This window comes from Charadrius vociferus, unplaced genomic scaffold (assembly GCF_000708025.1).
Source record: "Charadrius vociferus isolate BGI_N301 unplaced genomic scaffold, ASM70802v2 scaffold52, whole genome shotgun sequence".
In the NCBI taxonomy this organism is placed as follows: domain Eukaryota; kingdom Metazoa; phylum Chordata; class Aves; order Charadriiformes; family Charadriidae; genus Charadrius; species Charadrius vociferus.
The window spans coordinates 1,939,421-1,964,114 of NW_009647572.1; the positions used below are offsets into that span (position 1 = coordinate 1,939,421).

Genomic DNA, 24,694 nt, shown 5'->3' on the forward strand with positions numbered 1-24,694 from the left:
TCGGCATTCTGCATGCTTTATGGAAAGATCCCCATCAAAATCATAAAGGGCTTGCATGAATATGTTTTTCCTGACTCAAGTTTATTTCATCTTCCCTTCTATTTGACTGTTATTGCTTAGTGCAAAATCTGCATTTTATTTAAAAGTGTTTCAAAGTAACTGAAACTGCAACTGTTTTTCAGATTACTTTTAAAGGTCATTTTCAAGCTTTTCTGCAATGGCTAACTAAAAATAAAGATGAATTCAAAACAACCAAACTCTTGCCACATAATTACATCTTGACATTTAATCTTATGTCTTTAAAAATGATTTGGTATGTCTGTATTTGTACATCTATCTATTTTACTTACTCTTCATTCTTCTATCACTGCATTGACTCCAGGCAAGAAGCTGTGTATTCATAAGTATTGTTTTTATCAGGCAGTTTTTCTGTGGGGGCTTTAATGTTTTACATGGTGAATGGAAAACATAATTTTGACAGGTAAAAATAATGTATCCTTTTTTTTTTTTTTCCCCTCAACGTACAAATAGGGCATAATGCAAGATGTGCAATTACTTGTCATGCCTCAAGGATTTATTTCTCAATGCCCAGATCTTAATCGCAGTAAGTCTATTAATTCTTATGCCATGAAATGAGAGCTGTACTTTGTACCTTCTTTCTGTCCTACAAGCTTTCTTAAAGCCTTGAGTTTCAGTGTATTGGTTGTCAACTTTGACATGATGGAGCCTATACATGTTTTTGTTAATAATAGACATTATTTTGTTATTCTAGCATGCCCAACTTGTAATGACTTCCATGGACTCGTGCAGAAAATTATGGAACTGCAAGACATTTTAGCCAAGACATCAGCTAAGGTAATGTTTACTAGGAGGCATGGCACAGGAGAAATGAGGACTCTAAGGCTTTACTTGCTGGCTTATTAGATTATTTGTGCCTATGTGGGGATGTGCACATGGGTGTTTGCAGAACATCCCTGCGTGGTATGTTAATATTTTTGTATATCTGTGCCTGGTGTCTCTACCTACAAAATACCAGTTCAGAGAGCTTTCTTGTGTTTTAATATTTTTATAGAATCATATCTTTTAATAGTGAACAGAATCCAAATCCCTGAGCAAGGAAAGGGCTCATAGATATTAAAACTCTTATCTATTAGGCTAAGAAGTCAATAAACCTGGAATGAAATAGGTTGCTGTGCTTATAGTGCTTATTGCAGCAAGACTTATTGGTCCAAGACTTTTCTAAACCTGAGTTGCCAAAGGTGTGTTTAGACAACATATTTGCAAGACAAGGAATTAAGAATCCAAAGCAGCATTTTCTTTTTTTTTTTTTTTTCCCCCCAGAATATCACACCAAAAGCATTCATGTCTGCAGGTAGACATAGACTACTCTTCTGGTTTTAAATGTCAGTTCTTTAGAAGTCTGCAGGAATGCTGTTACCTGGCTAATTTGATACACAAATGCTAAAAACTCCTTGGTTGAAGTGGAGGAACAATTGCTAACATGTTGGTTTTGAGCTTTACCTCTACTTTTGCCTCTCTAATCAGATTCAGGTCTTTTGTGCATAACCTAGTATCTGCAAGTAGTTGATGTAGAGCAAGATTCTTGGTCAGTTCACACATACGGAGATAAGAAATCAGGGACCATACTCATGGTGACCTACTCACTTTGTTTCATGACATCCTTGATGTTATTAGTGAAAGATGAAAAGCGTTGTGTCTTGCTTCTTAATTTCCATCTCTGAATGACTGGTGTTTTAATCATATTGTATTTGACAGTAATTGGTTTATTATCTTTGACTGCGTTTTCCTGCATGTATTCTGTCATCTGCATGCTTGACAATAAGGGGGACAGTTTTAATCATATTTTTACTGATGTGGAAACTTTTCAAAATTCAAAACTTTTTTGTGAACTGTAAATACAGTTGTCCCAAGCTGAGCAGAGGATGAACAAGTTGGATCAGTGCTACTGTGAAAGGACCTGCACAATGAAGGGCACGACTTACAGAGAGTTTGAATCCTGGACAGATGGCTGTAAGAACTGCACTTGCACGGTATGGCTATAATTCGAGTCGAGACTCAGGAACTCTACCGTTTCTTCTGATAAGAGTTTTATTGAGGCAAATATTGAGGCAAATAATGGGGAAACTTCCAGGTGTTCTGCTAGGTAGTAACAACAAAGAGCTAGAAGACCTGTTCTAAATCTAAGGAATGGTATTAATAAATACATTTTCCTATTGTTTCAGCAGTACCAGCACATGTAGCTCTCATATATTTCATGTCACCATAGGCAGATGCTATGCAGTATACTTAGCTATCGTGTTATTCCCATGCCCTGAGTGGCAAACGGTTTCTCTGGATAATGAATTCCCTGCTTTTTGTCACTATGAACACAGCCTTTTTCTTAGCAAATGATTTAATAGATCCCTTGTGTCTGATTCCCTTTGGTTGCCTTTGGTTACATCTCAATAAGTAATAAAGAGTAAAATGTCAGGGTCATACGCACGCTTTGGCATATCACAAATGAAAAGGATTTGTAAGGTGGATGGAAGATTCCCAAAGGTATCACAACTGCAGAAGAGAATGCAGGTATCCTTTCAGGTGCCAAACCGTGGCATCTTTGTTATTGTCCATTCACGTAAAACTCATTAATTCCATTTGAACTCATTAAATGCCTAATCCAAGGCCATTAGAAATTGGTGGAAAGGCACTTGTTGTCTGTACCGCACCTGAGAATGATTTGCTGCTATGTGTAATTTGCTAAATGGTTCTCCTTAAGCTTAGTATGATTTTGATCTTTGTATTTCTGGAGGGATATTAATTTTGCTTTTAGTGTCTTGTCGTTGATGAAAAGAAGACTTAGTCCATGGTATCAAATCTGGCTGATAGCTATTTAAAATTCTTTGAATTTAGTGTTAAATGCATGACGTATTCTTGTCTCGGATTATTCTTGCAGCTGTGATATTGCTACCTTTTAGAAATGTATTGTCTCTTATGTAAAAATCAGAAGGCAGAGTATTGTTCTGTGAGTTTATTTTACACTAATCTGTCAGTTTGCTGCTGATTGGCAGAATGTTTTACCTCCACATAGATTTGCCTTTAAAAAAATATTGATCATTATCATCTCAAAGAACACATCATACATGACTAAAAGATTGTATGTATAATATTCTAAAGGCATAGTTTCTCTTCTTGTAGTTATTAAAAGAACCGTGTTAGAATGTCTTTTTGGGTGAAGTTAGAGAATTCATTGCATTAAAAATAGATTTCTAAGTTCCTGCATTTGAGAACATCTCTGCTCTTACTAAATATAACTATCAGTTAAGCACCTTTTATTCTTCTAGAACGGTACCGTGCAGTGCGAAGCTTTGATTTGCCCTCACTCTGACTGCCCGCTTAACTCCGCCCTGGCGTATGTGGATGGCAAGTGCTGCAAAGAATGTCAATGTAAGTTTAAGGTGGTGCTTCCTTCTAATGAATACTTTGAAATCTGTAAAGAAAATGAACCTCTTTATGAACACGTCAGTGAAAGAACTGGTCAGGGAATTAAATATTTTAGTTGAGGGGTTGGGGAACTTAGACTGCTCCGAAATATTTTGGAAAATATGATAACCAGAACATTTTCATTTTTCAGGTGCGGTTATTTTGTTTCATTTTAGTTATTTTTTTTTTTTTTAAGCATAGATATTTCTTATCAATGTTTAAAAAGAAAAAAAAAATATTTAAAAAACTTTTGGCAGACTGCCATAGTCTATCTTTTAGACCAAACTGCTAGAAATTCAAGAACAGTTGCCTTGTGTTTGTTTTGACCAGTGTTTCTAACACCTCTATTGGAAGAAGAATGTACTTTCAACCTTACGTTGTAATGTGAGAAATGAAGCTTGAAATTTATGATTCTTCTTCTGTAATTAAGGGAAGAGAAAACTCATACTAGACCCAAGAGACCAGCAAAACCCAGACACCTAGAAATGTTCTTTCACAAAAGGTCAGACAGAATTATACAGGAAACTGGATGGAAGTAATTTAATATTGTCATTTAAGATAGGTGATTACCTTCTGGTTTTATAGCATTGTGGTTTTGTTGCAAATAGGGCCAGAGAAGGGGATTTTTAGGTTAATCACTATCCAGTTAGACTATATATAATATTTCAGGGTTTTTATGGACATGTATCGTATATGTGATGTGATTGATTTTAGACTATGGTGGAATCCATTCTGAAATTAAGCATGAGACGCACACACTTCTTTATTCTGTAAATGCTGAGATTTTTCTACGTGGTTTCATAACTCTTTTGCTGCTTTATAAAACTTCTTACAGACTATAGAGAAATATATAACTGGTTAAAATGACATGTTGTAAGATAAAATTCAGGAAGACATTTTGTACTCCATTGATCTTGCTCCCACAGGAGTTTATTAATATTTAATTGTGTTAGAAGTTACACAAACCATCCCATTTTATGAAACCTTATTAACTTACTCAAGTAGATTAATTCTAATTGAGAGGAAATGAGAATTCAAATACTTTTTTTTTCTTTTTAACCAGCTACACAGAATTTCCATGCATATTAGATGGCTCAGGGAATTGGTAATTCAGGGATGTGAGATGTGTGGAGTTCAAGCCTCTGTCTGAATCTTTGACCGTGTTGGCAGAATTTGGAAACCTGTTCCTCTCAAGTATGTTTTTTTAATGTACCCCCTGTGAATTGAGTTGTGAATTCTCGATCCAGATGTTAATGGGGAAGCGCTCACATCATAAGACTTCTTATGAAGTTGTTTTTGTTGGGTGTCTTGACAAAGGTCAAGAAATGTCAATGAGTATATGGACACTGACCTTGTCGTACAGCATTACTACTTCTCCTTCCAATTAACATACAGTTCTGGTACAGAGCACTGTGAAGTTTACTCTGATACTGCTTTTTTGATATGCTTAATGTTATCAAAAGCTTTTTAGCTTCCAGCGTTCTTAATTTGATGCCAGTACATAATTCAATTTGTAACTAACATGCACACATATAACTCTCCTGACAAACTACCAGAAAAATTATTAGATCAAAAAATAAAAGTAGGAATTTCTTTTGAAAAATTATTCCTAATTTAATGAAGGTTCTTTAAAGTGCCTTTCAAAAGAAATCAAACCAAAGGACGGAGAGTGTAAATTGGAGTAGCAGGTCGTTACAAGTTGACAAGGTAGTTACATGCCATTGAAGAACACAAAGAGTGGAAGTTAGAGGAAATGGAGACTGCAGGACCCTCACTTGTTCTCCAGGTCATTTTGGTGAAAATGCTGAGCTGTCACTGAGATCGTGTATATGTGCTAGCTGTACCCTGCCTGCTTGACGTCTTCAGCTCAAGGTCTGAGCTGACTGTGGTCAGTGTACTCAGTGACCACAGTTCTTGCTTGAGCAATCAGAGCTGAATTCCTTCATTTGGACAGTTTCTGAGAATAACTTTTTGTTCTTAATTCTTAGAAAAGTATCAGGGGATGTGGCATCTGACTAGATTACGTAGAGTGAACACATATGGCTTATAGCTGGGAAAGCAGCTAATTAGGGTGTGTTGTTCAAGGAGCCACTATCCTTAGTATTGAACAGTCCATCATAAATGCTGAGAAAAAGTGATGCCTAATACACTGTTCTTTAGCTGAGTTCAGTATATGTTTCAAGATAGAACATAGAATCATAGAACCATAGAATAGTTTGGGTTGGAAGGAACCTTTAAAGGTCACGTAGTCCAACCCCGCTGCAATCAGCAGGGACATCTTCAACTAGATCATGTTGCTCAGAGCCCCGTCCAACCTGATCTTGAACCAGGAATGGTGTGTCTATCAGCTCTCTGGACAACCTGTTCCAGTGTTTCACCACCCTCATTGTAAAAAATTTCTTCCTTATATCTAGCCTGAATCTACCCCTTGTCCTATCAAAACAGGCCCTGCTAAAAAGTTTGTCCCCATCTTTCTTATAAGCCCCCTTTAAGTGCTGAAAGGCTGCAATAAGGTCTCCCCAGAGTCTTCTCTTCTCCAGGCTGAACAACCCCAACTCTCTCAGCCTGTCCTTATAGGAGAGGTGCCCCCGCGTTCTGATCATCTTTATGGCCCCCCTCCAGACCCACTCCAATAGGTCCATGTCTTTCCTGTGCCAGGGATCCCAGAGCTGGATGCAGTACTGCAGATGGAGTCTCACGAGAGCGGAGTAGAGGGGCAGAATCACCTCCCTCAATCTGCTGGCCACACTTCTTTTGATGCAGCGCAGGATATGGTTGGCTTTCTGGTCTGTAAACGCACATTGCTGGCTCATGTCCAGCCTTTCATCCACCAGTACCTCCAAGTTCTTTTTGGCAGGGTTGCTCCCAATCCCTTCATCCCCCAGCCTGTATAGATATCGGGGACTGTCCCAACTGAGGTGCAGGACCTTGCACTTGGCCTTGTTGAGCCTTATGTGAGGTTCACGTGGTGTCACTTCTCGAGCTTGTCCAGGTCCCTCTGGATGGCATCCCATCCCTCAGGCATGTTGATCGTACCACTCAGCTTGATGTCACGTATGGGTATGTCTGTTTCCTTCCTGGTATTTGTGGTCCCAATACGTACCAGATGATGGGCTGTTTCTGCCAAATTGTCAGGAGTAGGACTGCACAGGCAGTGATAGCTATGGCAGCCTTGTTACTGTGTCTCATCCAGGGTGAAGCGCTTTCCTTTGCACTTCTTCCTTTATTTTGAAAATACAAAGAGTGCTGTCTGATTCAATGACAGTTGGCATGGGAGAGTAAAAAGGCTTTTGCAGTGATCAGAAATCAGGCTTCACAGGTTTTTTTTTTTCTTTGTTTTTTTTAATAGTGATTGAAGATGGATTAATTCCACATGACTTTAGACATGTAGAATTTTGGAATATAATCTGTATATATACTAGTAAATAAAATAGGACAGGCACAGTCCGGTGGCCCTGGGGCTAGGTGGCACTTGCGGCTCACATCTACATGGCAAAGCTGTCTTCCCCTTCCCCCTCAACAGAGTATCTGCATCCAGATGGCTGACTGGGAATGGCCTCTAATCAGTCCTGTCCCCCCAGCCATGCCTGGCATTGCTTCAGATCATGTTGGCCAGTACAAGCCAAAATGGTGCCATGAAGTGTGCTAACATTCAGACTACATGGAGGATTACAGACTGTAATCAAGCCTTTTCAAGCCTGTTGTCATTTTCTGTTTCATGTACCCGTCCTGTTTCATTTACTAGTATGGACATCACCAGTTAGGCTCTCTCAATAGCCAGTGGAGCAGACTGTCACCTCCAGAGGGGACTTGGTGCTGAGAAGGGCCTGGAATAGATGGGATGAATTGCCTTCTGAAGGTGGACATTTCTTTCCATGGACTATATAGGGAGCCCAGGCAATTAGAATAGATACCAAACTTTTAGACAGCTAAAGTTGTGAGGTTAATCTTTCCATCACTTACTGTAACAAATATCAGGTGTGTCGGATAGGAATGGAAAACACTGGATTTTTAAGCCTGGTCTTGACAGTAACGCTACGAGAATCACGGGAGCCTACTACGCTGCCAAGCCCTAGGAGTTGAACTTCAGCCCAGTTTTGTTCTGTCTTATTTGGTGACACGTTAGGAATTTCAGCGCAACTGACTCTTCATGTTTTTTTAAAAATCTTTAGTTCAGGGAAGAACACTTAGTAAGGAATGTTGTAGATTTTTTTTTACCAGTATCGCTTTGACTTTGGCTCTTCTTGTGAGCCAAAAGAAAATAAAAATAACAAACCCTGAACTTCTTCCCTAACTCCATACCTTTGTTTGAGGACATTCAGACAACTTGTTCTGTTTTGTCTTGTGTGAAGGTCAGTGCTGCTGGCATAAGGAATGGCAATGCATGCAAATTATCATTGTGTTTTGTATTAGCTGTAATGGGCTAAAAGAAGCAATGATCTTCCAAGGTACATAAATTGGCCAGCGTGTTGGATATGTGTTTCAGCTACAGACAAGCCATTCAACACAAAATTTAGTCCAGCTATTAGAGCATACATCTTAGATCAATGGGAGCTTCCTGTGGAGAATTGTTTGGCGCTGAGAAGCAGAGACCACTTTCTTTTCTATTCCTAATGCAATTTTAAACCTATCTGAGAAGGAATGTGCAAGAGATCATTAAATTCTCTCTCCTCTGCAGAGAGAAATGCATTGTGTGGTGATAGGTACTGATACAAACTGAGGGGGAGACTAAGCTCCCCTACTGACCCTATAAAGTATTGCTTTAGACCACAGACTTGTCTTAAGAAGTACAAGGACAAGTTCATTTATTTTAAGTGAATTGGGGAAGGACTGCCAATGTCTTAGTAGCTGAGACAATTGCTACTTGGTCAGCAAATCTTTTTATGGTAACGTTTTTATAGTCAGTGTATTAACACTAAGGCATCACTTCCAATAGCTACGTGATATATGTCCTTTCTTAAATGGAGCCAGTGTATTTTTAACAAAGTAGCTGATTTTCATTTTTTTAAGGCCAGAAGTGATATTTGTACCAGTATCTGGTGCAGTAATAATTCCCGTCATCAAAGACTGATCTCCAGGAAGAGATTGCTCTCTTCTTATCACTGTCCTCCTCCCAGTGACATTGCAGATACTTATAGACCTAATCCCAAACTATTTAGATCTATCCCAACAGATTTCAGTGGAGGTTAACAGCTGAGCCGTTATGTTCAAACCTGCAGGCTGTGATTTTTCCATGCACTTGTTTTTTGCCTGAACCAGGACATTTGTTGGTTTTCTGGTGCACTGTAGCCAAATCCACACTAACACAAGTATTTTAAGCAACTGTGAGAAGCACAGGGCTCTGTTGGATCAGCTCACACTTCTGCTGCTAGCAGGCTGGAGAGAGAGCATATAGATGGAGTTATATAACTTGGGAAGGATTTTTGAACAAAATAATTAAAACAGATCTGGACATGGTAGCTCTTATACCATGGAAGGGTTTCTGATGCAGTGATCTATCTTGCTAGTTTACAGAAACTTTTAACGTTATAATGAAAATTCAGGGGATTTCCCCTTTTGCTCTTCATGATGCATTGAATTTTCCTCAAAGCTACAGTCTCTTGGAAGCACCAGCACTTGTACCCTACTGACACAGAGAGAAGGAGCTGTGAAAGCCCATCTGCCTCTCATTTGCACAGCAGTTGACCATCAGCAAGAGTGCAAAATTCTTATCTGGAAACCCAAGGAATATTGATTAAGCTTCCTCTGAAATTCATCATTTGTCCAGGTGGATTGAACCATTACGGACATGGGCCTGTGCTGCTCACTGAGTTTCATCTTTTCACAAAATTGCCACCTTTGTTCAGGGCTGCAGGAGTGGTACCGTCTCGCCTTAGGTGACGTGCATGGGTGGCAGTGTGGCATGCCAGCCCCCATCTCATTTGCCCAAGTGCTGGAGGAGCTTCTCCTGCATTCAGTATGGCACAGAGAAGAGGCTGCAGCTCAGAGGAATGATGGAATTACAGGATTAGTGAGCGCTGTCTGAACAGGCTGTCTTATTCTTGCAGTAAATCAGAGGAAGGGGTGGTCTGGAAACCAGAGAGCAGCTCCAGCAGGTTGGTGGGGACGTGGCACGGGTCTCAGGGCTGTGGGGCAGCCCGCAGGCTCAGGGCAACAGAGCAGGCATCAGTACTGGAGAGAGAGGAGGCAGTTTTTAGCAGTGAAGCAATGTCATTTGTCAGAGCTTTTTTAAAAAAATGCACACCGTAGAATATAAAGGAGAAGCAACATTCTGGCTAATGCAAAGGAGTAGTTGCTTTTACATTATAAATATGTATATATGGCTTTGTAAAGATACAAGTTCAAGTAAAGCATAAATTTGTTATTTTGAGATTTTTTTTTTAATGTAAAATCAGATAAATCAGCCTACTTTAGAACAGTAGTAAGAGATACCTGGAATATAGCCGGCACTGGATTATTTCCTACAGCCATGTTATTTATTATAGCTTCTTGTAGTCGGCATGCAGAACTTCTGAATGTTATTTAGCATTTAGCAGAATAGTATCCGTTCAGCCTCTGCTTTCTGGATTTTCTGTGCTGAAATGATTCACATGAACCTTATTTCTCAGGCTTTTTGAATCACATACAATGATAGTATCACATTATGACAGGTAAAAAGCATTATGTACATACTTGTACTACTGAGATGAATTACACTGTACTCCTCCCTTATACCATTTTATTAATTCAGCAACTCTGTGTCTTCAAAAGAAAGGCAGTATTTATATTCATTCATAAATAGGATACAAATATTTTTCTAAAGAAGTATTTTTGAAGGGAAAAAGTATATCCTTGAACTCACATAGGTCAATAAAGTTAGTGGAGCAATTTTAAATTTACAAAGCTATAGTAGAAAACCAGAATTGATGCATGTATCATTTGTGAATCCAGCATAGCTCCTACAGTCTCAAAATCTCACAGAATGGTTGAGGTTTTAAGGCATCTCTGGAGGTCATCTGGTCCAATCTCTCTGCTCATTCAGGGCGACCTAGAGCCAGTTGCCCAGCACTGTGTCCAGACGGCTTTTGAATATCTACACAGATGGAGACTCTGCAACCTCTCTGGCCAACCTGTGCCAGTGCTTGGTCACCCTCACAGTAAAAAAGTGCTTTGTTGTGTTCAAATGGAATTTCACGTGTTTTAATTCATTCCTGTTGCCTCTTGTCCTGTCACTGGGCACCACTGAGAAGAGTCTGGCTCCCTCTTCTTCATTCCCTTCCATCAGGTGTTTGCACACATTGGGAAGATCTCCTCAGAGACTTCTCTTCTCTGGGAATTGTAACGTCTCGGGAAGCTGAGCACTGAGACACTCTAAGAGTGTTCTGGGGCCTTTCCTGTTCTGAACTCAAAGCCAGCTGAAGACAGTGGAAAGACACCCCTTGGCTTTGGTAGGCAGTGCCAATCTCACCCCTGACCCTAGCTGCACAGTCTCTGCTGTATTTTCCATGGTAAAGCCATAGAAATTTTCAAATTACCCTTATGCCACAGCAATATATTTTGTTTATATCAGTTATATATCTAATGGCAGAATTGTCAGGGGCCTTTTGGTGCAGATCTCGTAGTCTCCAGTGACCTTTGTTCTGTGTAAGCTGGGCAGCATACCTCCATCAGAAGGGAAATGCTGAGTCTTTTCACTCACAGTTCCTTTCTGAGCAGTCCTCCTATCTCTGTTATTCTGTGTAAATTAAAATACAGCTCTACAGCAAATTGAAATCCAGCTTATGATAATTGGACTTCTCAGAATATTTTGCTTCTATGTTTCCTTTCCTCCTTCCCTACGTCCTTTTAATTTCACTGTTCTGCATTAGCAGAGGAGGACTGGGCGAGGGGGTTGGCGCACTGTGCCTCAGTCAGACTTTCATGCATCAAAGTGCAGCTCCCTCCTAGGTGAGTCGCTTTTTAGTGATTCTGGACCCCATGCATTATGGAACTCCACTAGAAGACTCTAGGTCTGGAGGCAACGTATCAGTAGATGAGGAGAATTCCGGTTAATGGTAAAGTCACCTGGTTTTAGTCTTACTGTGTGCCTGAGGAATGAATTACAAAATAAAGTATGCTTAAGAGAATCCTTATTCATTAAAATACATTGCACTGAATGTATAGCAATCTGCACTAAAGAAGGATTTGGAAATGTAATATTGGTAATTTTATTGGTAGAGAATTAAAAATATTTTTTACATGGGAAACTTTGCTGTAGGCTGTGCTCTGCTCTCCCCTGCACCTTATAACCTGTTTTGTCGAGGCTGTCTGGGAAAAGAACCTATTCTTTTCTATTCCTTTTTCATTACGTTCTTACCAGAGAGTTCACAAAATATAAAATACCTGCAGTGTATTAATATTTTTCCTTATTTACAGTGCAAATAAAACATTAACATATGTTACATATGAATATTTTGGCTTTCAGGCAGCTGGGAGTGGACAGATTGGCAGTGTTCCAGTCTCCAATAAATTACTACCCTGACTTTAGTAATGCTGTTTTCACCAGAATTTGCTTAGGTGGCTACGAAATAATAATAAAAAAAAATCAAGTTCTATTTACAATTACAAAAATTACCTAGGATATGTGGTCATTCACATGGCTGTGCATTGATTTCAATATGTGCTAATGTCGCTCTGCACCTGCAGTATTATTGGAGTGCGGGGTTTTTTTTGTTTATTTGTTTTGGGTTTTGGGGGTGTTTTGGGTTTTGGGTTTTTTTTTTTTTTTTGGTCCTGCAACCAGGAGCACATTGCCAAATCATCAGCTTGTAGCTGATATTCTAGTTTCTGCCTAGAGCGTTTCTTGCCTAGATCTTGCAAATCTCTGTAGTACCAGTAACAATGTTCTTTAATGGGCATGTGTTCTGAAAAGAGCAGAACGTGGCTTTAGCTGAATACCCCAAAACTGTAGTTTTTGGCCGAGGTCACAGAAAAGTAACAAGTTGGAGGCAGAGAGCACTTCATGGAGCTGCGCAGAGCAAAATAACAAAAACCAACCAGCCAAGCGAGATTCGTGGCTTGTTGAGACCTGTGTAGTTTTCAAAGACCAGTTTGCACCCGACATACTGTTACTCATCATAGGATGGCCACATTGTCAAGGGCCATTTGGGTGGAAAGTTGGCCAAGGGGAGACACTGGTAGGAGCCAGGGAAGCGTAAAAGAAGGCACACATACAGTTTTCTGACAGTGCCTATGTCATGTGAAAAAATGGGAAGGCTGTGAAGGCTGAAACTCAATAAATAAAATACTGAAAAAAACCCCACCACAAAACCGTCAATAATGTGATCTTATTTCTCTGGCAGTCTAAGAAGGGGATGGTAAAATATGAGTGAAGTTGATTCAGTGAGATTAATATAAAATGATGTAAACTGTTATCCTTTATTTGTCTTTTTGTAAAGATAATGATTTAAACCAGTGGTTTTCAGTCTTTTGGACTGCAGAAGTTTGAAATTTTTTCAGTGGAAACATGTGGTGAATAAAGCCTTCTACTGCTTGGTTAATTCTCGTAGCCTTCACTTGCAGATATCTGAAGTGTGATGTATAGACCTCTGGGCTGTTATTGATCACTGTTTCTACATCTGTCAGCTCATAAAATATATTCGGTTTCAAATAATGGCCATTTTTGTCCCATGTGAGACACAACTTTAAAATTGAAATCTCAGCAGATACAGTGTAACTGTCCTTTCTTATACTTTTCTCATCTGTTCCTTTCAAAACAATCATTGCAGTCCTCTTTATCTGGAGTTTCTGCTACTTGCTTTCTTCACTGTACCGGGCACAGCGCTCTATCTACAGTGACTCTCATGTTTCTGTGTCACTGTTCTGCATCTTTGCCAATATAGAGAGTGTTTTTACTAATTTTGGCTTTTTTTTTGGTGGGGGTGGGTGGTTGTTTGGTACCAGTTTCCACTAAGAAGAAAGCTCTGTCCATTTGTTTGGGAGGGTAGTTGACCATCCTAAGCCTTCCTATACGGAATAGCTGACTCGTATTTTTTTCTTACTACTTGTTGAAATGATTTCGCTAACTTTCTGCTTAGAAATGAAGATTCTGATACTCCCCTGGTTTATGTAAACTTTTTTTCAAGTATAATTTTGTCTGGTTTCCCAGATTTCATTTTATTTGTAATTGATGACATTGCATTAAAATCCCTTGTTTAACATCTAGATTTTCTTCCCTAACAGGTGAATAAAATCTGAAGATATTATTAGGCTTGTTTTTTTTGTATTGTCCTAAGCTATTAATGGTGAAGAAGAGCTTTTTTTATCTTGCTTATTTCTGATGGCCAGTATATACTTATATATAGTAGTGTTAGAATGGTATAACAGTGACAGCATTGTATGATGTAACAAACTGGGGCAGAAAATTCTTGGTTTCAATTATCAGATTTTTTTTTTCCTTTTTTTTTTTTTTCTTACTCTGAAAGCAAAGTAAGAAAATATGCTTAACTCATCTGGAAAATAGGCACATACCTGTTATTTCTAGTGAGGGAGTATCAAATACATTGAAGGTAGGGAAGATGAACTGGCACGATTCTCCCTATATCATTATTATTTTGACAAACAGATGTAAATTCAGGTATTATTTCCTTAAGAAGTTTCTTCAGGTTATATTTATATTCACCAAAGTGCAGCAACCTCTCTAGGCATTTTCTACAGGCTTGTGAAGGGGGAGTTTGTTTTGTAGGTATTTCCATCGTGACATATCTAGAAGCTTTGTTAGATCCTCAGGGTACCTAAATGAGAAATCAAATCTGAGTATAGCATAGAAGAGATGACAATCTTGCATATGGTGGTTGTGAAGTTCTTAGGCTTCTTAATAGTAGTAGAATATGAGTTCAGAATGTGTAAATCTTGTCCATGGTCTTCTGTGGCTCTGTATGTGTAAAGTTGGTAGTATGGTTTAAGCACCTAACCACAAATTTTTCATTTACTAATTTTGCAATACTTTATTGCAGAGTTGCTATGAAAAAATAAGTGGATATATTTTAAAAAAATAGAAAATTAAAATAGACATCTAAATAAAGGGATCGCATCCTCATTTTCCTGCATCAGTTCAACCATCTTGATTCACATGTTTGCACCTTTGCTCCTGTTTCCAGTGTGACATCTTGAGTCCTGCGAAAACTCAGTGGAAGTAACAGGTTGATTCTTACGGTGTGGGCAAACAGATTAAAAATCCTCACCTTGGCTTCTGCTGTACTCTGAAAACTGGTCTGTGTGTACCTTGCAACAGTCTTTCATCATCTGGGAAGCTCTTTACCAGTACTGTTTAAAGCAAGTCCCAATCATACTTCTTTCTTGCAGACAATTGATCATGGACAGCAAGAGCCCTGTCCTTCATTCTTTCCAATAAAATTCCATGTTTTGAACTCTAACCTTTTCTAAATGTGTGTGGACAGATATCAAGGTGTGTTAAATAAAATCCTAAGGTGGTTGTTGAAATAAAATATTTTGTGAAACAGAAAACCTCTCTCCTTTAGAGAATGACAGCCATTTGTATCCCCCCTCCCCCCCAAAAAAAAACAACAACCAAAACCAAACAACAACTTGAAGGACATATTGCAAAACAAACTGGATGCTGACATTTAGAATGCAGTTCTTAGCAGACCATGATTGACTTGGAAGTAGGTAGATGCAGTAAGCAAATACATTTAAGTAGCTGTACTTGTTATTGCTGTTAATTATTGGTATTTAAACAATACAAATTTTGTTGCATTAACAGCTTTAAAACCCTGCTGTTATGAAGAGCCATCAGTCTACTTACTGTACACACCAAAGACAATCCACCATTCTGCAGGATCTGACAATTTAAATGTAAGAGAAAAGATAAGACACTAGATATAGAGCCAAAGATGTGGTGAGAGTAAGGGAAAATGAAAATAAATGAGTCATTGCCCTGTCAGGCTTCTCTCTCAGGTGTGTCTCTGCACTTCTGGCTAGATGTTTGTGAGCTCTGACCTGGAGCTTTTGGCACTGTGCGCTATGCCCTTGTTCTCATAGTCAGGATTGTATCCTGCAGGAAAAGTACATACTGTTACTGATGTTTATTCAAGATTCAAGGGCGATTTTTTTTCTTTTTTCTTTCTCTCAAGATATTTACTCACGTTATTTTAGCTCTTAGAAAAACAGAATTTAGAGGGAAGGGAAGGAGAAACTAATTTCACTTTTCAATATGATTCGGTATTATAATAAAGTTATCTTATGTCTTCAAAGCACCTTTCTAGCGTTACGGTTATTTGCTCCTCACATTTCTCATGGAATTGCTGAAGTATTCCCTGGGTATTAAGGGGATGTGATCACAGATCAATTCATTTTCTCAATCCCAGTGAAGTTCCCTCTAACAAAACTAGATTGTTCCACAGGAAAGACAGACCTTGTTCTTGCCAGGGCAACACCCCAATTTTTTTATCTGTCAAACTTGATCATCCTAAGTCCACTGTTCCTTTTTAATTCTGCTAAATGTCTATACCGCTTCTCTGCAACTGACGAAAACAAGGTATTTGCTAATAACATATTGAAAACAAATTCAGGAATTTATCAATGCAAAATGGTATTTTTCTCTCAGGTTTTCAAGAGCTTGAACAAAATGAAGAACACTGAGAACAGGTTTCATAAAATTCATTAAGCATTTTGTTTTAATGCTATTTAACCCATTCCAGTAATTTCTGAGATCCTTGGTAATGAAATGTGTTACATTTAAAGATGTACCTATTTCTCTTCTGTGCCATTGAAATTGCAGAATTGTACTTTGCTTTGTGCAGGTTTGATGCTAATAGGCAATAACTAAAAATGCAATCTTTTTTTTTTTAGTGTACTTTCTGATTCTTGGTTTCCATACAAAGGTAGTGGTAGACTATGGAAAAGGAAAAAAGAGTGACTTGGCTGACATTATCAGTAAGATGAAAGTATTACAGCTCTCCTGGAGACTGGCATACACTGGAGCCCCATATAGACAAACACACCTGATTGCAGAAGCATGTGAAATCTAAGTCTAATGTCTGGAAACATCCCCCTGAAGGCAATAGGAGTATTAATATAGATATAATATATATATATATATTTTGTATTATCAGTTACTCTAAGGCTTTCCCTCATTGATGTAGTTCCCAAACAAAAAAGGAATAGTCCTATTAACAGTTGCTATGAACTTCATCTTACTGCTTTTCTGTGACTGGATTGGAGCATCAACAGATGCTCCCTGGAGAAATTAGCTATGACAAAGCAGAATCTGTGAACATCTGCTCCAGCTACTTTTACATTTTTAATTATTTTAAATCCTGAACTGACTTTAGACATGAAGTACTGTATCGTTTGGGAATGCACAGAGGAAAAAGGTAACTTCTGGCAGCCTTGAGGACAGGGGCATGATGTTAGGTGTACGTAGGTTTCTATTTAAAGTTGTCTTTTGAAAATTTCCAACTCTATTGGTAGCACCTCATTTTTTTAAGATTAGTTTTTGATTAAATGCTATTTGATAATGAATGTTGAGAGTGAGTATATAACAAATTTGGAAAGGCAATTTGCATAACTGGCTTTAATCAAGATTTCAAAAAATGTGTTTACCTTGCTGTCTGTGTTAAAAACCTTTTGCTGAACTAACTAATGATAAGGACTTAGCTTAAGAACGTTAAGTACAGTTCTCTGGAGTGTTTGTGATTACACCAACTAATCCTGTCATTCCGACTGAAGTGAGGGAAGAAGATGATGGGTCTCAGAAGAGGGACAGGAGGATGGGCAGATTCCTTATGTGGGAATGAAAAGGGGTGGAGGAAGAGCTGAAAGTGTGAAACCCTGTTTGGTTCCTGTATGGAGCTAGATGCAGGTGCTTTGAAAGAACTGAGTTCTAACAACAGCTACAGATACAGTGCTCCATCTGTGCACTAATCCACTCCTGGAAACGTCTAAACACATTGTCTAAACCCTGTGCTGTTATGCAAATAAGGCATACACATACATGATTATTACTGTAATATCCAAGTTAACAAGGGGCTGACGTTTGGAGGGGAAAAGAAAGCACTTGGCTTTGGGAGGGATGTAAATACAGTCAAATAGAGTTACCTGATGCCAGGTCACAAGAAGTCATGCCTTCACCAGGGAGGCACGTGCGGCAAAGTCACGGTGTGGAATTTTTAGCTAAAGTGTCTGTGGCAATTGTTCTGGGCCAAGGAGAGTTGGCTGAGAATAGGAGCATCAGCAGGGTCCCTGGTAGTCACTCAGGTATGGATGTAGTCTGTGGGTGCTAAAATAGCGTGGCAGATTTTTGGAGCAGAAGCTGTTTGGAACCTCTATGGCTTGGGAGCATGGAAATGTCGCTTCCAAGTTATTTTCACCCAAATAAATGCCAGATTTAGCATTTTGCGGGGAACTGAATAGTTTTGCTGTTTGCATAGGATGTTTTTTAGTGCTGTCGAATGAAACACTGTCAAAATCTCTGAAGGTGCTGCCATTCACAGGTATTTACCATTTACTGAGTGTACTCACACGATCTGTGTCCACAAGGCTGCAGAAAACAACCTTGCACTAGTCATACGCAAAAGTGTGTCTCTGAAAGTTATGCATAATTGGTGCACGCTGTTTTTTCATCGCAAATCTGGGCAAAAATGCGGGTAGTATCCCAAAATGCTTGATTTCTCCCCCCTGTCCTGTTTGAAGTCTCTGTGTAGCAGAGTAGCTGTTACCCCATGTAAGGGCTGTTGCAGGAGTAGGTGTCCTCCCTTGTCATGTCCATGGGTGGTCTTAACTTACGACATGGCAATGGAGAAAGCAACCTGCTTTTTACTTAGTAAATTAAAGCTGATGGGTGATAACTGTTTACCACTCATATATTTGAAACAGTGACTCACAGTGTGCAGGTCTTTAGCAGTTTTTCATTCCTTTCAGAAATTGTCAACCCTCAGTCCTAATCAATTAGTTGGATTTAATCTTGCATATGGATCTCTGTGACTTGAGGCTTTCTGATGGGTGTATGTGCAAGTTTAAGCATGTCGTGAAGTATAAGGTGTTTTAGGGAGGCGTCTATTTATTTTTCTACACTGCACCACTTTTTTCTTAACAAAGTTTTCAGAAAAACACCTTTTACAGTTAGCCCGGCAGTCCAGCTGAGAGAAGGTGGAACTGAAGCAGATATTTCCCTGTTGTTAGTAGCAGTCAGCATTTGATAAAATATCTGTTTGCATATTCACTACGGTACAACTATGTCACTACTATTGCGAATAGCTTACATAAGGAGTCCATCCGATAATATGTAATCCCACTTTTATGAGGATTAAGCAGGCATGTAATGTTTGCATTGGAGTTCTTTTGGTCTTGCAGACTGTTGTGCTATTTAGAAAGCTTTAATATAATTGTAATGCAGTGGTCATATAATTATTATTAACCTTAATTGCTTTTCTTCTCTTGACACCCTCTAAGGCTTTTGTCTTGGCATTTGATTTTATTGTTTGACATTTTGCTGCGAACGTTGTTTGAGTATGGGATGGCCAATATAGTTAATTCAGCATAAAATGGATGGGCATTTTGATCACATTAGTCATGCCCAAGATTTCAAAATCCTGTGTTTATAGTCCAAAATATTCCAGTTCTGTTTGACAAGCAGAATATGGTCCATTGCTCTAAAGCCAAAGTTGTGCATGTCTGTCAGTAGAAATATTTTTGCTGCCCTATTTAACCAAGCTACAGTTGCAGTGTGGGTCGCAATAATGCCATTTTTAAGAGAAGCTGACATCAAACACATTGTCCAGATTGGATCTTTGTTTAACTGGAGACAGCCACATGTTCACTTTGTGCTATGTGATGTCCATTGGCTTTGATCGGTTGCGAACTCTTTCCTAGACTCCCTGTCCTGCAGCCTGCTTTGAAAGTTTTACTTCATCTGTCAGGTCTATTTGCCTCGGCTGAACTGCTATCAACAGTTTTTAGTCACATTTTGATATGCTTTTTCAGTGTTCAGATTGCTTTTTTGGTCTTTAAGGATGCCTCAAGGAGCCCTCATTCTAGGGCTCAGATGAATTCTACAGAATTACTTCCCAGCAAGAACACATGGGGTAGATGAATGGTGTCATTTCCTCATAGTAGTTGAGGGAAATATAGGAAACATGAGAAGTAGGTGAAAGAATTTGTAATTTTAGATTGACTCATTGCCAATGTGACTAAACAGCCCGTTAGTGTTGTTGGAGGTGGCTTATGCCGCAGATGCTCTTAAGTGATCGTAAAAGTGCTGTACAACAACGACTTTGGGTTTTCAGTGGAATAGGGACGCTTAGTTTTTCCAGTTAACAAGAAATAAGATAGAAATAGTAATTGATTCCTTATCATTAGGAAATTTCAAATTGGATTTTCTTTTTTCAGCTGAGGAAGATGAAGCATATACACGCAGCTTTTCAACAGTGATTGACTGTAAAAGTTAGCAATATATTTTCCAGCTTGAAATCTGGAATAATTTTGAATTGTTGAGGGAGACGGCATGAAATGAAGCAAGTCTCCAGTCTCACTGACTGCAGTAACAGAGGAACTTGTGCTCTCCGCAAAATGAGCAAATAAGAAATAACGCCCGAATCTCTGCAAAAATAAATGAGAAAGGAGTGAGAGCAGTGCCTAGTAATGGCATGGCTGTCGAGAGAGAAATTCATGAAAGGTGACCATTATCTCTGTGTGCATTTCTGAGGATAAAGCCACACAGAGGTTTTGCACTGTGTAAGCTTGCAAAGTAGGATTAATGGGACTTACACAATGCCTAAGCCTTGATCTCTGAACAGTGGAAAATGTAATCAAGGAGATTCCACAGGAGGAGGTTGGAAAATTAAATGAACAAGACAGGTTTTTTTTGTATGCTAATTTTGTGTGTTCCCCTCCATCCCCCACTTCAACATATGTGAACAGAGAATGCAGCAACATAGAATCAATTGCCAGATTTAAAGTTACATTCGTAATAACTGACAAATTTCACAAAACACAGTCATATCTGCCACTCATTGGGCAATTATGAATACACGAAAATAAAGTGGTTTGAGGAGTTCACCAATGTCCTAAACGTTCTGCTTTCACTTGGTGATAAGTCTGAATCAAAATCAGCTTGGATACCACAGGGAAGTGTACATGCATTCCTCAGAGAAAGGCATACACAATCTAGATAGTGAAGGTGATAAATAAAGAGGTGAGAAAATGCACTCAATGACATCCTGTGAACTCAGTGGATGGAAGGCAGGAGTTAGCTGGGTCATGGATTTTGCATGGACATTTTAAGAAATGCAGAAGGAAAGTGTCATTTGGAGGCCAGTGGGAAGAAAGAAAAGAGTTGTGAAAGAGAAACGACGGTTTGACAAACTGTTGATAATTGACTGAGCAAACACAACAGCCAGCGGGCTCCCGAAAGATTCCTTTTGCTGGATGAATATGGAGAAGATGCCATGTTATCATAATGTGCTAAATGGTACTACAGGGAATAGTTGTATTATCACTACACCTGTGTAAATTAGTAGTGGGGATATAAGCAGACCTTGCTAATAATTTTTTAGACCCTGTATTGATGCCTATCATTGTAATATTTGATCACAATCTGTGTACAAATACATCAAGAGTAGTCAAACTTCCTAACAGGTTTTGTAGACTTCCTGTTCCATCTTCTTAGAAAATTGTGCTTTGAATAATATACGTTGTTTTAGATACTGGGGGGATGTGGAAGTTTGATGGCAAGAGGAAGTTGTTGATATAATTCAGCTGTAGATGAAATCCTACATAGGCAATAACTATCAAGTTCTGGAACAACTAATCATCAGGTAATTTCTTGACTGTGACTCAGTCTGTCAAATGAAAGGACTTAGGAAGATGAAAGATGATGTGTTTCTCCAGAGAGATACCAATCACAAACTAATCACAGTATCTTGGGAAGCATCTAGCCAAGCAGAAATTAAATCTTCGCCGGACTTTCCAATTACACAGTTCTAGTCCAGATGTTCATGTTGTTGAAATATCTTTATTTCTGAAGGAAAATAAAGACATGAAACCCCACCGTTATGGGATATGTACTGGCTGTGACAGTTGCTGGCAGGAGGCAGGAGGAACGTTCTCTTCCATGCTGCATGGGACATGGGTCTCACTGTCTTAGGAGGGAAGTGGGGCAGAAGAGTTAGTAGCTTTGTGTTACTAGAAATATTTCCAAGTGTGCTCAATGCTCACCAAACCAGACAACCTCAGAGTAAAGTTTTTAGATGCCTTCAGGTAGCTTGATGAAAATCCGCCCTTTGCTGTCTGGCAGGACACCTCCTCTGTGAGCAGTGGAAGAAGAGTGGTCTGACAAGAGAACAGGAAAGATACAGAGTCATTTATGGGAGAGTTGGAGAAGAAAATAAAGTGTGCACTGGCAAACGTAGACCATCACTAAAACCCCCAGTGTCAGTCTTGTTAAACATGGAGCCGGTGGTACAGGTGTAGGTGAAGTGTCCATGTGGTTTTTGAAAGCTCACCTGGCTAGATTAGCATGGGTGAGAAGACAAAAACTGGGTGATAGCGCTCTGAATTAGAGCTTCTGAGTGTACCTTAGTTCTTGCTCCTTTTTAATGGAAGGAACTGCCCAAATATGGTGGAATTCTTCTAGGAAAGAAATAATCCAAGTAAAGTTGATTTTGTTGATTTCAAGAAGAAATGTCCCTTTTGAATGTAGTCAGTGAGAGCAGCAGTCCATAAGAAGACATGCTTGGGTTTGGTTTCAGCTTGTTCAGGTTAACAGGTTTTCAATTTAGTTTCAATTTAGTTTTTCACTTGGGCATTTATTGTTTGTTGTTTTTTCTCTCTTTTCTTAAACAGAGTTTGATCACTGTATAGGCAGGTCTCCGATACCTGGGGGCTTTATAGCCTTACTGACAAAGCCACAGCAAAATCCAGTAGTTGGAAATGTTGATTTAGGGGAATTCAAGGAATGAGATGTAGTTTTCTAGCTGGATGGTGGCCAGGTGTTGTGGTGACATACGAAGGTGTGGAGACAGGGAAGTCAGCACTGCTTCAAACTTCTGGGACCCACACAAGCTAGTGTCTTGAAACATGCAGTCTGCTGACACTTTCTAGCCTTGAGAAACAATCTCCAGAGAGTGCATGAAGACACACAGGAAAGGGGCAAGGGCTGTCTGGGTAAAGTGATCTCTCACAGCCCCAGAATTTGGTAACTTTTTCTTTTTTTCAAGGCTTTATGGAGAAGAATTGATTCTCTTGCCAAAAGCAAGTGTTTGCGATACTGCATCACTGCATTACAGTAATTTCATATGCCAAGACTTCAGGGGGCCGTTGGTGGAATCAAGAAGTAACTTCCTGATTTCACACTAGGCTGGATGTGTTCTTTTGATGTTTTTTTAATGTATATTGTTTTCTAAGTTTCTCTGAAGAATCAGAGGTTTGTCACTGTTGATAAGGAGACTGGATTCAGTGCACTATGGTTTGAAGTGGTATGGATACTACGTGTGGTCTTATTCACATGTTAAGAGTATTTTGGCTTCAGGAGAGAGATTTTTATTGAGTCCTGATTTAGGCTTTTCATGGCAACATTTCCAAGACAGAATGACAGTGAAGTTGACATCTTTTGCCTTTCCTGTGAACAGGCATAGTCTGCCTGTTGGAAACACAAGGATGTGTTAAATTATCAGTTCAATGCCATTGTGTGGTCCTCAGGCATTGCTATACTTTGTTTTTTCCTGTCACATGTAGTTGTTCTTTGGAGCTTGAAATGTGTGGGGCAGGGGAAAGGGCTTAATATATGAGTATTTCAGTTTAGTGTCATGGCCTGTAATATATAGCAGGTGATATATATGACTGGATGATTGCCTTGTCCTGCCTGGATTCAAGATCTACTAGTCCCCAGTAAAGATTTATATAGATTTTTTTTTCCACATATTTCCTTCTAGAAGAGCGTGTTTTCTGGGAGAGGAAAGAGGCACTGTATTGAGCTTTTTTGAGTCTTTATGACCTTTCTTTGTGGATGTTTTACAAACTTTCTCCTTCTGTTAGCCCTAGGACTCACCCCTGGACTCTCTCCTGTGCTTCTTTTCTGTACTTCTTTTATTAGGTCTAACTGCAAACTCTGCCATTCATGGGATTTGGGGTGTTGCAACATGCAGTGATATTACTTTTTGAAAGTGCTGTGCTTATTTTATGTAACACAAGATACTTTGTATTTTGTAAGATGCTATAACTCATATTTTGGAATTTGAAAAGAAACTTTTTTGTCACTATGCCCATCATTTACAAGAATTGACTTTTTACATGCCGGCAAAGTAACAAGAACTTTGTAAAATCAAGGAGCTGCAAGTTATAAAAAAATGTAAAGGAGAATTAAAAATAACAGCAGAAGTGGTAATTAATACAGGTCACACAATAAAAACACTTGTACTTTTAGATATTTTAAAATTATCTACAAATTGTAGTCTACTTAAACAGAATAGGTAAATCTCGCTATGAATGATTTGTAGTGTAATTGATTTACATCTCCAAATCAATGATTAGCAAATTAGACCTCTAACGTGTAATCTGGAACTTGAAACCTACTCCTGCTATTTCATGATTATGCTTACTTGATGAGCCTTGACCGTGTCCTGAGCAACAGAGACACACATACGATTCTCTGTACATAGCAGTTGCATCACTTTGCCTTTATACTTTGCATAATGTAATTGCAGTAATGGACCCATTTAAAAAAAAAACAACCCAAAACAGAAGACAGTTTGCTATGAAGATATTTTATGTAACCCTTAAATACGGAATAAGAACTTCAGTGAGCAATCCAGTATGAGCTGTGTCAGCATGCTGCTGTAGAACCCGGTACTGCCAGGGCGCAGGAGTGGCAGCGGGCCAGCCCGTGCTATCACAGACACCGAGCCCGAAGGGGGATCACTCTGTCATTTGATTGTCAGAGACTTGGTCCTACTTCCGTTTGGGGCAAAGGAAAAAAAAAAGAGACAGTCAGTGAAGGTCAGTTCCTGTACAATAAAACTCATATACTCTGATATACTTCAGCAGTAATGGTATAAGTCTGGGATAATCAATATAAAAGTATGTAATGTTTAAACACCGGTATGGGGTGATGAAACATCAAAGGGCTGTGATAACAAATATGTGCCTTCAGTGATCACCCTTCATCATACAACATTCCGCTTCAAGAAACTGATTATCTATCACTGGCACTCGCGCTGCTCTCACCTCTCCGTTTTCCTTC

General features: G+C 39.0%; 1 protein-coding gene across 1 annotated transcript in view; it reads left to right on the plus strand.

The window, feature by feature from the left end:
- The window catches only part of NELL2 (NEL-like 2 (chicken)), a 200,328-nt gene that overhangs the window by 79,412 nt on the left and 96,222 nt on the right, over positions 1 to 24,694 (plus strand). Inside the window, exons 5-8 of the mRNA XM_009880881.1 lie at positions 532 to 604; positions 773 to 855; positions 1,923 to 2,051; positions 3,342 to 3,444. Of these exons, the coding sequence (XP_009879183.1) occupies positions 532 to 604; positions 773 to 855; positions 1,923 to 2,051; positions 3,342 to 3,444 (388 nt within the window). The remainder of the gene's footprint in view (positions 1 to 531; positions 605 to 772; positions 856 to 1,922; positions 2,052 to 3,341; positions 3,445 to 24,694) is intronic.